The following is a 14530-nucleotide window of genomic DNA, read 5'->3' as shown; positions in this document are numbered from 1 at the left end:
CAAACTGATTTAGAGTGCTGTGTTCATTCCCAAACCTGAAGATATATTCCCTTACAAATGCTGAAGTGCAGCCAGTGCACAGACACATATCTGCTGAATGTGTGTGTATGTTATTACATCGCCAAAGTACATACGACAAAAAAAGATCATACAAAATAGATCTCTGTACATCTTTGAAAAAAAACGATCCCATCCATGATAAAATCCATGATCCACTCCAAACTTTGAGCTTTGTAACCTGTTGAAACACCGGAGTGCACAATTAAATGTTTCAGCGATAACTAGGTGTGACCTTTCTTTTATGTTAAATACCAATTTAAATAGAGACACGACAGAGGCTGTTTCTCTTAAAGCAGGCAGCCTGTGTTGAACTCTGACCTGCAGCTCCTTTACCTGAATAAAGGCTTAATGATTAAAACAATATACTGTAACTTAACTTCTGTTATTCTAACTGAAAAGATTGAACTTCCCCCCTTCTCCTCCATACATGTTCTAAAAGCCTCTACGTTAGAACTCTGAACAAGACTTTCTGTGTTCTCTTAATGTGTTTCTTGTCAATATTTACTCCTCAGCTTCATCCAGGCAGTCCTCCAGGTCTTGGTAAGGATCTTCTAGGCTCTACTTTATTGTCTCTCGAGAGGTTATATGTCATGGTAATCACATCCAGTTGTTTATTCTTGTTAAGTGGTGGCACTATTGGCCCTTTCTACACCTGGCTTCTTGTGGAGTGCCATCTGCATCGTGCCAATCTTTAATCTTTTTTTTTATTAATTAATTCATTCATTTACAATATGTTTTGAAATGATGAATGATGAATGAAATGATCCTTTCATTTTATTCATTTCATTCCCCTTTGAGAGATATTAATGTGTATAGAAGAGAGGATGTAGTTAGCATTCCAAGTCCAACAGACTCACAAGCATGGCCAGCTGCTTCCTATACCTTTGCCCCTCTTCTGTCTATTTTAGAGCATTGCTGGACGCTATGTTTCTTCCACCTGTTGACTGACTACTCCTGGAGTGGTCAGTCAATGCCTTTGCCCCTCTTCTGTCTATTTTAAAGCATTGCTGGACCCTACGTTTCTGCCACCTGTTGACTGACCACTCCTAGTGGAGTGTTTTAGATGTCTTTAAATTCCACTACTATTCTTAGTTAATGTGATTATGTTCTTTTCAACAGGGAATAGATTCACAAGTGTATGTTCATGAAACTCTGTTGCTTCATTTTAAAGCGAACTATTGAGCTAGGGATTCAAAGCTGGTATAGATAATAATAATAATAATAATAATAATAATAATAATAATAATACATTTATTTAAAGGCCCCCTTCAAAACACTCAAGGTGACCTTACAGAGCAGAGATAAAAGTGACAATACATTGATAAAATTTACATTAAAAAGACAAACAATGCGCATTAAATGATTGACCACACTTATATTTACATTAGGCTATTTTATCATGATTGAATTTGAGTAAAAAAATTGGTCACACTAACTAAGACTTTTGCAAAATAATTAATTGATATCAAAATGTTCAATTAAAAAAATAGTGCCCTTCATCATGCTGTGGTAACACTGATGCATATGTTGGTATCATCTGAGGCATCATACTGTAGCAGATAATTCCATCACAAACACAACCTAGATACATTTTCCATTTCACTCACAGCTCTGGACTGCAGCATTGAATGTGTGTTGCTTACAAAGCAAAAGTTAAATAAGGCACACATACCATATATGGTACAGTAAGCTTGACAGCTGATGCTTGGATGAGTTTAGCATTTGCTGCTGTGACATACTTCTTATGTTTCAGGCTTCCATCAGCAAAAGCACAACCCGGATTTGTGATCTCCTTTGCTTCAAATAGTTTACTTAGTTTTTAGGTCCTGAGAGAACTTCTATCAAATATTTATTGATTTCGGCAAATTATTACACATTACCACAAAACAGATATATGTACTCTAACCAATCTTTTGAATTGTTTAATTTGATTAAAACATACTAATTAAAAATGTGACTGATGAATGTAGTGGGGTAAAGAAACTTAAAACACTTTCTGCAAGCATGTAATAGTGTAAGAAATAAATTAAATTGAATTGAAGTATTTTCTTACACTATTAACATGCTTGCGGAAACATTTGTAACTGCCACTTCTGATAACCTGTAAGAGATATGCCTGTGGTATTCACACTTATATGCCAAGCTATTAACACTTTAACTGACTCAGCAAACTTAGCTTCAGTCCTTGTTTGGCCCTATGCACATCCATGCACTTTGAATGTCAACCATCCAACTTGTTGAGCAATACATTTCTAAATGTCACAGGCAACGGGTGAAACATGCAGGCTGAAAAAAACTTTTTTACATTCACTTGTCACGTGTAGTTAAATGCATTTAAACAAACCAAAAAACATTTTCATAAAGACTAAATGTTACATGTTTTTGTGTACTCAGTTATTCACATTTACACACATGATTCAATACTTTTTCTGATGACATATTTACCTCTATACTTTGAATATGTGTGTATTTATTTTAAGGTTTTTGTGGAGGGGTAGGACACCCAAAACAGCTGTTACTAAGCAGTGTCATATTTAATTAGCGCCATGTGATACCCAAATATGAAGTCAGTTTAATTCACATGCTTGGTTCAGTGGTGTGCCATTTATATTTAAAGCTTATTATAGGTTGTGATCTTAATGATTAGTTTTCTTTATATTTCTCCTTTTCAAAAGGTTTACATTAAGATTTTGTAATACAGTTTAATGTTTTTATTTGTGCAAGAAAATGCTGCTGATTACTTTCTCATCAGAACAAAATATGAATATTCCACATACGATTCCAGGATAAAGAGTTTATAATGTTATCTAAATTTTGAGTCTGGCCAACAGGGGGTGTTAAAGAAACTCATTGACAAGGTCATTTGTGCAGTTTTGTTTGTGTCTGTTTTCAGCTGACTGAATTGTGTGAAGGGACACAATAATTTGTCATTTTCTTTCCATCCTCTTACTCCTGATGAGTCTAAAAAATTCTTGACCACTTTTGCAATTTAATCCATTTATACTCCAGAGAGCGGCTTTAAGTAGCCAGTAATACTGAGCTTGCATTTAAAGGATGGTTAAGCAAACTGAAACAATATGTTATAAAACAGCTTATTTTCAATTTCTCCAAAAAAAAGTCAGCGTTATGTCATGATTTTGAGAATAATTAACTATATAAGCTTTCTTTTTTTGTTTTTTTAACCAAATGTTTATGTGAATTATTCAAATGACTCACATCTCCCAATGGCTACTTTTCATTCAAAGCAATGAGATAAAAAGTATTACAGACAGCATTTTAGGATTTTATAAGAGCTTTATCTTTATTGTTTAAGCATGATTTATGTCATATTATATGATTAAACTAAGCCAAACATTCGGTGTTCTTTACTCAGCTGCTTCTTTTCCCTGTAAAAAAAACAGATAAATGGAAGTGTGAGCTTAACTTTAAAATGCTTTAGATCACATTATTTTTGATCAGTTCATTTTTTAGAATTTAGATCTAGTGCTTTGTTAGTGGAATACAACACTGTGAAGAATCTCTATGTAGTTATTGATAATTCAATTTAAAAAAAAAAAGGAAATAATTACCTTGCCGGTGTCACGGCTCTTAGCTCTCAGCTTGTTAACTTGGGACTCTGCAATGTCAGCACGCTCCTCAGCCTCCTCCAGCTCATGCTGGACCTTCCTGCACTTGGACAGATGAACATTGGCCTGCTCCTCCTGGAAAACCATTTACAAGGTTTAAAGGTACTGAACATTTTACAATTGTATATTAAACTTTTTAAAAAAATAATTATTACTTGTGTCTGTAAGTCCTCATTTTTTTCTATTGACTTTTTTTAAATGTATTTTATACAGAGGATCAGTGATTTTATTAAATTACACCTTTAGGGCATGATAGTGACCATAATTGTCAATATACAGTAAATAGTTTTTATGCTGGGTGTACAATATTTGTCATGAATGTTTGGTGTGGCAGATATCTTGTACTTTTACTCATATGTTGCATAAATAATATGAAATGTACAAAAAGCAGTTTGAAAAATGTACGTCATTTTATCTCCATGTTTATGAATATTGATAAGTCTCTTACCGCTTCCTCAGCCTGCCTCTTGTAGGCCTTCACCTTGAGCTGCAACTTGTCAACCAGATCCTGAAGCCTGGTGACATTTTTCTTGTCCTCCTCAGTCTATGATAAAAGGTTGGATACATTTTATTTTTACATAATATATAGGTAATAATGATTTGATACCAATGTCTAAGTGACTGTATACCTGGTAGGTCAGCTCCTTCACTCTCCTCTCATATTTGCGAACGCCCTTAACAGCATCAGCTCCACGTCTCTGCTCACCCTCAACCTCTGTCTCCAGCTCACGAACCTTCAGAAAACAATTAATATTGAATTAACAACTATAATTTTTTAAAGTATTGTTAATATTTCTTCCTGTTTTGTATCAAGACTTTTACCCTAGACTCAAGTTTCTGGAGCTGCTTCTTGCCACCCTTCATGGCCAGATTCTCGGCCTCGTCCAGACGGTGCTGCAGATCTTTGACAGCAACCTCAAGGTTCTTCTTCATCCTCTCCAGGTGAGCACTGGTATCCTGCTCCTTCTTCAGCTCCTCAGCCATCATAGCAGCCTAGATGAAATTGCGTTAAATATTAATGAGACATGTTTGTGAATGAAAAATCTGAATATTTCGAGTAAAATGAAAATTACATCAGTGATGGCTTTCTTGGCCTTGTCTTCTGCATTTCTTGCTTCCTGAACAGTGTCATCGACTTCACTTTGAATCTGGACCAGGTCAGTCTCAAGCTTCTTCTTGGTGTTCAGAAGGCTTGTGTTCTGAAAGAATAGGTAAAAGTTAAAACATAATTCCCAAGATGAAATGATATGTAAAGCTGTGTAAAAAATAAATTAGAACAGATATTAAAAATTCACCTGAGAGTGCAGGAGACCAACACGCTCACTTGCGTCCACCAGCTCCTGCTCAGCAATTTTGCGGCTTCTCTCAGTCTGTTCCAGAGCAGCTCTAAGTTCCTCAATTTCAGCAACCATGAGACCGTTCCTGCGATCTACCATAGCAGCCTGTTCCTTCAGGTCATCCTGAGCTCTGACAGCATCATCAAGATGCAGTTGTGCATCCTAGTGAAAAATGGCAGGAAAATATTCCCTTCAATACCAAATAGTGCACTGACAACAATCTTCGATCAAATTCTGTGTGATTCAATACCTTCAACTGTGCCTGAACATTCCTCAGCTGCTTCTGGGACTCAGCAGCCTGGCGATTGGCGTGGCTCAGCTGAATCTCCATTTCATTCAGGTCTCCCTCCATCTTCTTCTTGATTCTCAGGGCATCATTCCTGCTCCTGACCTCAGAGTCCAGATTGCTCTGCATGGAGTCAATCACCCTCTGGCTGTTCCTCTTGATCTGCTCCATCTCCTCGTCCTTCTCAGCCAGCTTCCTGTCTACCTCACCCTTGATCTGGTTGAGCTCAAGCTGGACACGCAGGATTTTGGACTCTTCATGTTCCAAAGTTCCCTAATGAAAGTAGAGAATTAATATATACATCTTTATTATGTGTCCATCCTGATTTTGAAATGGTTTTCAGAGGATTTTCCCTGAACAATTGTACCTCAGCCTCTTCAAGAGCAGTCTGGATCTCAGACTTCTCAGTCTCCACCTGCTTCTTGGACTTCTCCAGCTCATGGATGCTCTTGCCAGTTTCACCAATCTGTTCAGTGAGATCTGAGATCTCCTCTGCAGAGAGAATCATGTGTATTGAATAGTTAATTGTTGAATGTTTAGTAAGTATTAAATAAAATGTTAGAAATACAACCTTGAATACAGTGCTTCTGTAGTATGTAATGTGAACTCACGTTGCAGGTTCTTGTTTTCACGCTTCATGGTCTCCAGCTGATCCAGAGCTTCCTCATATGAGTTCTTCATCTTGAACAGCTCAGTGCTGAGAGAACGAGCCTCCTTCTGAGCTCCCTCAAGCTCTGCCTGACCCTCCTCATACTTCTGTTTCCACTCTGCCAACACCTAAAAAGCCATTCATTTTCTTAGTTGTTTATTAATACAATGGCGAATAACGGTAGTGTGTCTTTGAATACAGAGTACAGTTGATAGAGGGAAACGTTACCTTGTCGAAGTTTCTCTGCTTCTTGTCCAAGTTGGCAGCCAGGCCATTCGCTCTCTCCACATCAATCATGAGGTCCTCCACCTCACTCTGGAGCCTCTGTTTGGTCTTCTCCAGAGAAGCACACTTGGAATTGACAGCCTCAATCTGTTCCTCAGCCTCCTGGAGGCGCTGGGCAAGCTTTTTCCTGTTTGACAAGTGTGATTGGTCTCAGTGAAAACTTTAAAAATCCATTTTGCCACTGATCATGTTTTCTCCACATACTAATGCATATTTAGGAATTCCTCGAACATGTTGACATTTTAAACGAGATCCACACATGAAAAGAGTACAACCAGTTCATTAGTCATTTTCAGCTAAGCTGTAATGCTTGACCTTTCTTCTTTTTTTTCTACTAAAATGTAAAACTTTAAACTGTACGTACTTGGATTCTTCAAGCTCCTCAGTGCGCTGGATGGCATCAGTTTCATACTTGGTTCTCCACTGAGCCACTTCACTATTGGCCTTGGACATTCCACGCTGCAGCTCAGCCTTTGCCTCCTGCTCCTCCTCAAACTGCTCCCTCAGCAGGTCACAGTCATGACGGGCTGATTGCAGTCCATGGGCAAGGGCATTCTTGGCCTAAAGTAAGAAATGCCATCAGTATGAAAATGTATTAAATCACACATACAGAGGAATCAGTAAAAATTAAAAGTTCTCTTACCTTAACCTCCTCTTCAATCTGTCTCTTCAGCTCTTCAATCTGCTGAGTGAAGGCCTGTTTGCCTCTGGTCAGCTGGGAGACAAGAGCTTCTTTCTCCTCAATTTGACGGCCAAACTCACCTTGACAGAAAGATATCATGAAACATTAGTTAAGTTACATTTGAAAATAACCAACTACTGTACAGATCTTTCACCGATAACTTGAACATACCATTTTCTGTCAGGAGACGTGCTTTCTGTGCACCCATGTCATTCATTTGACGGACATTTTCATCATTCTTGGTCTTCAATTCGCTGAGTTGGTCCTCAAGGGTACGGCACATCTTTTCAAGATTTCCCTGATGATGAGAAACAAAGATCATATTAGTAACCATTTGTTTTATAAATGTACATGACCTAAAGTAAAGTAGCACACAATGCATTGTCTACCTTTGCTTTGGCAACAGCCTCCATGTTGCTGGAGAGGTCATCAATCTCCATCTTGTATTCACTCTTCTCCTTCTCAAGCTTCTGCTTGACACGCTGAAGGTTGTCGATCTGCTCTCCCAACTCAGCAACGCTGTCAGCCTGCTTCTTGCGAAGAGCAGCAGCAGTGGCTTCATGCTGCAGAGTGGACTCCTCAAGATCACGGCGGAGCTTCTGGAACTCTGCTTCACGTTTCTTGTTCATCTCAATCTGGGCAGCAGTGGCTCCACCGGCCTCCTCCAGCCTCTCACTGATCTCCTCAAGTTCCCTGGAGAGGTCAGCTCTCTGCTTCTCAACCTTGGCACGAGCTGCACGCTCAGCCTCAATCTCTTCCTCCAGTTCCTCAATGCGGGCCTGTTGAATGTAGGTATGTTGTCTTTCAGTAAACATTCACTTTACAAACAAAACAATATGTATTCTGTTTACTGTAAAACAATATGTTACCTGAAGCTCCTTGATCTTCTTCTGAAGCTGAGCACCCATTGACTGCTCATCCTCAATCTTGCTAAGGAGCTGGCTGACTTCAAAGTCCTTCCTGTGAGATGAATAGATACATTTCTTAGTTAAGTTAAGTTCATGCTTTTATAATAACATTTGTGTATGCTTTTGTTGAAATAAACAAAAGTTACTTTTTAAGTTTCTCGTCATTCTGCTGCTTGTCATTCTCAAGATCCATTATGGATTCCTGGGCCAGTTTCAGATCACCCTCAAGCTTTCTCTTGGCTCTCTCAAGGTCCATACGCAGCTTCTTCTCTTGCTCCAGAGACCCCTCGAGCTAAACAATAGTATACTACTTAATCATCAGGATTCAATACCATGTTATTTTCCATTCTGAAGGACTTGTGAACTTACATCATCCACTTGCTGCTCAAGCTTGGTCTTGGCCTTGGTCAGAGTGTTGACCTTGTCCTCCTCAGCCTGCAGATCATCAAGAGTCTGCTGATGAGCTTCCTGAAGGGCTTTCTTCTCCTTGGTCAGCTTGGCAATGCTCTCATCCTGAGAGGCCATCTCCTCAGTCAGGTTCTTCACCTAAATGTGCAAGCAAGACATTGTTACAGAGGGTAGTGTTTAGATGGAACTTGATGGATGAGATAGATTTCTAAACCCAGACCTTGTTCTCAGTGGCATGTTTCTCCTTCTCCACTTTGGCCAAGGTAAGCTCCAGATCATCAATATCCTTCTTGAGCTCAGAGCATTCATCCTCCAGTTTTCTCTTCTTGGCAGTGAGCTCAGCATTGATTTCCTCTTCATCCTCCAGCCTCTCAGTGGTCTCTTTGAGTTTGGCCTCCAGCTGAATCTTGCTTTTAATAAGACCCTCACATCTCTCCTCAGCATCTGACAGATTCTCTCCTTCCTAGTTTATCATGAGGAAAAAAACGTCAGCAAATCAATATTTGATTACATTAGTCATTATTTTAGTTCATCAATGTATACTTACAGATGCGACTTGCAGCTGCAGGTCATTCTTCTCCTGCAGAAGGGACACCATCTTCTCCTCCAGCTCCTTCTTCTTGGACAGGGCAGCAGCCAAATCGGTCTTCATCTTGTCATAGTTCTCCTTCATCTGCTGAAGCTCCTTCTCAGTTTCAGCGCTCTTGAGCAGAGGCTTGATCTTGTAGTAGACTTTCATCCATGGCCAGTGTTTGACATTCATGAATGAGCGGACGTTGTACTGGATGGTATAGATGGCATCCCTTTGGATAAACAGTTGCTGTTATAAATTGTCATTCAATTTGCAAACATAACACTGTGTGAAAATGTTTTAGTTTGAAACCTACCTTCTTTCTGTCATCTGAACAAACTCCTTTCTCATGAGGTAAGCACGGCAGAGAGCCTGAGTCATGGTGACCAGAGATGCCAGCTTTTCATCTCTCATCTCCTCAAGGGTACCCAGAAGACCAGCCTTGAAGAACACCTAAACAAATATACAGATAACAGAAATCTTCATTATAAACTGCTCATTGTGAGGACATTTCTATGAAATGGCTGAAGGTAGCTATACATGAGAGAACACTTTTTTTTTTTGTTCGAGACATTAGCAGTTTAGATGCAGTATACCTTTAACCTGTGACAGACGTTGCTATTCAAACTCCTTTCACTTTCTGAGGTACGAAACCTGATAGAATGCATTCATGTTTTTCAACAGCAATTTGGTTACAGGTTAATTGAAAGAGTTTCTGCCAATGTTGAAGGAGTAAAAGTTTGTTGCACATTCCGTAAAATTAAGAATAGGCTTGAAATGAAAGGAGTGTATTATCAAAACTGCAAAATCTGGGCAAGATGAATATGGGTTATAGTCTGCATTGAATCAGGTACTCTGCAAAGTGTACAGAGTATTTATGGCCACATGGGTGCACTATTTCTCCTCATTTGTCTTTCTAAACTTCACTCATTCCCTGATACATGGCCTGATTTTCCCATGATGATTAATTCAAACTTATGGTAAGATGCTTTTGAGTTAAGTTTTTGCAATTATACAGCAAAGATAATGACTTAATCACAAACATTGAACTACAACTAAGTCCATGATGGCAATCAAGGTGTTTACCTTGGTGTGTCCAAATTTGTACTCATCATGAGGAACATCAATTGATCCAAGCAGCTTCTCTGAAGCCTTCTTGTTGTCAATGAACTGGCCCTCAGGGATGACACTGGCATTCAGCACCTTGTATCTTTTATAAGAGAGTTCATTGTTAGTGTGATTGTTGCCTTTGAACCTTCTGTATCAAAACATATACAATATGTATAGACACCTCTGCTTGAAGTCAGCATAGAGGATTCTGCTGGGGAAACCTTTCCTGCAGATTCTGATACCCTCCAGTACACCGTTACACCTGAGCTGGTGGATGACCAGGAAGTTCTCCATCAGACCTGTAAAAAGACATTCATTACAGTCATGAAACATGTAACAACAACATATAGCCATTCCTCAAAGACTCTATTCAATTGATCTTTTCTATGTACCTGGAGTCTTTGACTCATTGGGAATCAAGCAACGCACAAAGTGAGGATGAGTGCTCCTCAAGTTAGTCATCAGCTTGCCCAAGTTCTCCTGTAGATCCACAATTTAAAGTGATGTTATTTAATACACATCAGTTTGTAGTATGAGTGAGAGGTAATTTCATAACAAAGTCTTCAAAACCTTACCCTAAACTGTGAAGACACAGTCTGCATAGAACCACCCTTCTTCTTGCCTCCCTTCTTGGCAGTATCTGTTGATATGTTGAAGTTGACATTTTTGTTAAAAGACAACTTGCAACTCACACAAACCTGTGCTCGTGTTTTAAATATTGTACATTTTGTTGAACATAAGAAATACACATTGTATAAATATCTTAATGTTTGACTTTCCTACCTTCAACAACAGGAGGGTAGAGAGCAGCCAGAAGTTTAACTGAGGACTTCTGGTACAGCTGCAGAACAGACTCATTCAGTGGATCCTTGTTCTTGTCCAACCAGCCAGCAATGTTGTAGTCCACAGTACCAGCGTAGTGCACCAGGGAGAAGTGGGCCTCAGCCTTGCCCTTTGCGGGCTTGGGCTTCTCAAATGCTCTGTTTTTGCCGAGATGCTGGTCATACAGCTTGTTCTTGAAAGATGTGTCTGTTGCCTTGGGGAACATGCACTCCTCTTCAAGGATGGAGAAGATACCCATGGGCTTTAGGAGAGGGAAAGACATATTTCATTATATTTCTATGGACATACATTTAAATTAAGAATTAGAAAGAACCATTATGTTAAAACACCAAATGTAATTGTTACCTTCTCAATCAGCTCAATACAGGCAGCCAAGTCCATACCAAAGTCAATGAACTCCCAGATAATACCCTCCTTCTTGTACTCCTCTTGCTCCAGGACAAACATGTGGTGGTTGAAAAACTGTTGCAGTTTCTCATTGGTGAAGTTGATGCAGAGCTGCTCCAAAGTGTTGAACTGTAAGGGGACATAACACCAGCGTTAATTTTTGCAGACAAAACGAGTGTTCCTATCAAGAAAAGTCAGTCAGGTACTGAACTGTTGGAGATTAAGCTTACATCAAAGATTTCAAATCCAGCAATATCCAGCACTCCAATGTAGAACTGCCTTGGCTGTTTAGTGTCCAACATCTGGTTGATACGAACGACCATCCACAAGAACATCCTCTCATAGATAGACTTGGCCAGGGCAGTCACTGAGTTACTGACCTGAATAAAAAGACAGATACAGTTTGAATTAATCTGTGAAGTGTTTAGTTTCCTATACTGAATAGATAGACAACATAGATGTTGATGAATCCATTATACCCTATCAATGTAGTATAATGCATATAATGTATGAAATTCATCAACAGTAGATGTACTTTTTGTTTTAAACTTTATTTAACCAGGAAAAGAAACGCATTGAGATTAAAAATCTATTTTTCAAGAGTCTCCTGGAAAATAAAATGATGCCATTAGTTTTCACTTTTGTCATATTCTGCTTTACTAAGGTAGAGTTATTATTTTCTATTAAAACTTAATGAAATGATTTTTCAAGTTTACCTGAGGTACAGTCTGTCCCTTGGTCACAAACTCATTTCCGACCTTCACTCTGGGATAGCACAGAGCCTTCAGCATGTCAGCAGAGTTCAGACCCAGCAAGTAAGCAACCTTGTCAGCATCTGACAAAGGTGAAGTGATTCACAGTTAAATATTCTGCATTTTGAAATTCTGACAGAAAACACTTTTGTTGTTCCCAACTGTATTTTATCACTAACATTTAGATCTCACCTTCTGTGCCATCAGGCTCAGCCTGCTCCTCACGCTGCTTCTGCTTGAACTTCATGCTACCATGGTGGAGTACAGCACCAGTCATCTTATAGATGCTCATTTTCTCTTCACCAGAGAATCCCAGGATGTCAATAGCGTTCTGTGTTTGAAAGAGGTGTCCAAACAAAAAATGGTCAGACCAGAAAATGTGTTAATTATGTTGCATTCAAAAGCATAATTTATACAGTATCTATGTTCATATCTTGCACTGAAGCGCACTCACATCAGTGGCTTCCAGCTCAACTTTGTCATCAATGCTGGCAACAGTGATCTGACCCATACTACACATGGGGAAGTCGTAGGGGTTGCTTGTGATGAGTGCCATTTCTGGAGATCAAAAGGTTATAAAGTTCAATGCATTGTCATGTATTAAATGTATAGAGTGGTTCAACATTGAGGAACAAGTCGATGTGTTTACCAATAATCTCAGGTTTGTGGTTGGTCATCATCTGGTAGAAGATGTGGTAGCCTCTCTCCTGCTCAAGCTGGAATGTCACTCTAGACTTCTCCAGCAGATCTATGAATAATGTTCATGAGTCACACTGGCCAATTCTTCATTCTAGTTATTTGTATATTGTATTAGTATTGTTACTTACATGTCTCAATATCAGCACTAGACAGTTTGCCAGTTGTGCCGAAATGGATTCTGATGAATTTACCCTATTTGGAATAAAGGCAATTTTTATTTAACTCCAATGAAAATGGACAATGTGTCACAAGACATCTGATTTACAGAAATCTCTCCATACTTACGAAACGAGATGAGTTGTCATTCCTCACAGTTTTGGCATTACCATAGGCCTCCAGCAGAGGATTAGCTGCAATAATCTGATCCTCAAGGGAACCCTGTAATGGTGGTTTAGTGTTGATATAAAATTATTTAATTTTCTATTCAATGGAAAAATATCGCATACATGAAAAATAATATTTTACTAACAGTAATTTATCCCACCTTTGATGTGTCCCTCTTCCCACCACCAACTGAGATGGTTGCAAAGTACTGGATGACACGCTTGGTGTTCACAGTCTTTCCAGCACCAGATTCTCCACTAGGTATAGAAATGACTTTAAGAACCTGTTTGATGTATTTTCTTAGGTATAAGTAATATGTTAAACAAATGTTCAACTTACGTGATCAAAACAGACTGGTTCTCTCTATCTGTTGATATAGACATTCAAACATTTTAAAAATTAACTCTGTTTTACTGAAGCAGAAACATCATATATTGATAAATGATATGTATCTTTATGTCTTACCAGTAAGCATGAACTGAAAAGCGTTGTCAGAGACAGAGAAGATGTGGGGTGGAGCCTCCATACGCTTCTTGCCTCTGTAAGCATTTACAACCTCTTGGTCGTACACTGGGAGCCATTTGTAGGGGTTCACAGTGGCACAGAACAACCCAGAGTAGGTCTGAAAGCAGTCACAGAGATTCAACAGTGACGTCCATGTTTTTAACATGTAAAGCAATGTTAACAGACATCTTGTTTCTTTTTAGGGCCCATTTTCTTACGTAGATCATCCATGCTGCATAACGCTCTTTGAGGTTATAAAGCACAGAGGCTTCATTGAGATGGGTCATCATGGCCATGTCCTCAATTTTGTCGTACTTGGGAGGGTTCATTGGAGTGACGTCCTCTTCTTTAACTGTCTTCTCCTGGAACAGGACACTTGTTACAATGAGGATAGTTCATGTTGATTAATGTGAGTCTGACTTTATAATACCAACCTCCTGAGTGTCCAGGGTTTTGACGGTGACTTTGCCACCATCCTTCTTGATGATTGTTCCCTTCACATACAGCTCCTTGGTATCAACCACATAGCAGGCACTCTTGGCATCAAAAGGTTTGTTTTGAGCCTCGATTCTCTCCTTCTCAGGCTTACGGAGGTAAATGGCAGCCTTGCCATAAATGGCCATCTCTGCGTCCGTACTCATGGTGGCGCCTTATGTCTGCAAAGGAAAACAAACAATGAAAATCTTGGTCTGGTGTAAATGCAGATTATTCATATCAACTCAAGTACTAAATCGTCAACATATAATTTTGTCCTTGATAGTCATCTTAATGCTAAATTAAAGTCACTGATTGGCTGACTGACTTTAAATATCCAAACATAAATTAATAATTAGTTTGTCTGCTTGAGAGAGAGATGCCGAGTTGTTGGATCTGATCACAGCAGAATCCAAGACGATGCTAACTTCGTATGTCTATGCTGGCACCCAGCATAGACATCTCAAAAAATCTTGAGTATGTCATGCTTACAGTCACACCTGTTTTATTTGTGTTTCATATTTAACCTTAGCAGTGAGAAGGCAAAAAGGGTTAAGACATGAAATCATAACACGTGCACATGGAGAGCTTGCAAATTCCTCACAGGAAGACAGACTCCTTTTGA

General features: G+C 39.1%; 1 protein-coding gene across 1 annotated transcript; it reads right to left on the bottom strand.

The window, feature by feature from the left end:
* Positions 1-3410: 3410 nt before the first annotated feature.
* On the bottom strand, positions 3411-14087 carry LOC306825481 (myosin heavy chain, fast skeletal muscle-like). The gene is made up of 39 exons (XM_079346248.1): positions 13866-14087; positions 13650-13793; positions 13393-13549; positions 13267-13294; positions 13088-13184; positions 12889-12981; positions 12732-12795; positions 12554-12652; positions 12359-12462; positions 12097-12235; positions 11869-11987; positions 11383-11532; positions 11111-11281; positions 10706-11006; positions 10498-10562; positions 10315-10402; positions 10104-10221; positions 9899-10022; positions 9129-9265; positions 8789-9044; positions 8462-8704; positions 8203-8379; positions 7980-8125; positions 7795-7885; positions 7315-7704; positions 7097-7223; positions 6887-7005; positions 6608-6804; positions 6187-6370; positions 5921-6086; positions 5677-5801; positions 5274-5582; positions 4982-5185; positions 4760-4885; positions 4509-4679; positions 4316-4420; positions 4135-4230; positions 3630-3761; positions 3411-3446 (listed from the first exon to the last, which is right to left on the bottom strand). The coding sequence occupies exons 1-39, from the start codon at positions 14070-14072 to the stop codon at positions 3426-3428; spliced, it is 5790 nt and encodes a 1929-aa protein (XP_079202374.1). The 5' UTR covers positions 14073-14087; the 3' UTR covers positions 3411-3425.
* Positions 14088-14530: the final 443 nt, after the last annotated feature.

Source organism: Symphodus melops (genome assembly GCF_947650265.1).
Source record: "Symphodus melops genome assembly, chromosome: 6".
NCBI lineage: Eukaryota > Metazoa > Chordata > Actinopteri > Labriformes > Labridae > Symphodus > Symphodus melops.
The sequence above is the reverse complement of the archived record's forward strand: the minus strand, read 5'-3'. Positions and strand labels throughout refer to the sequence as shown.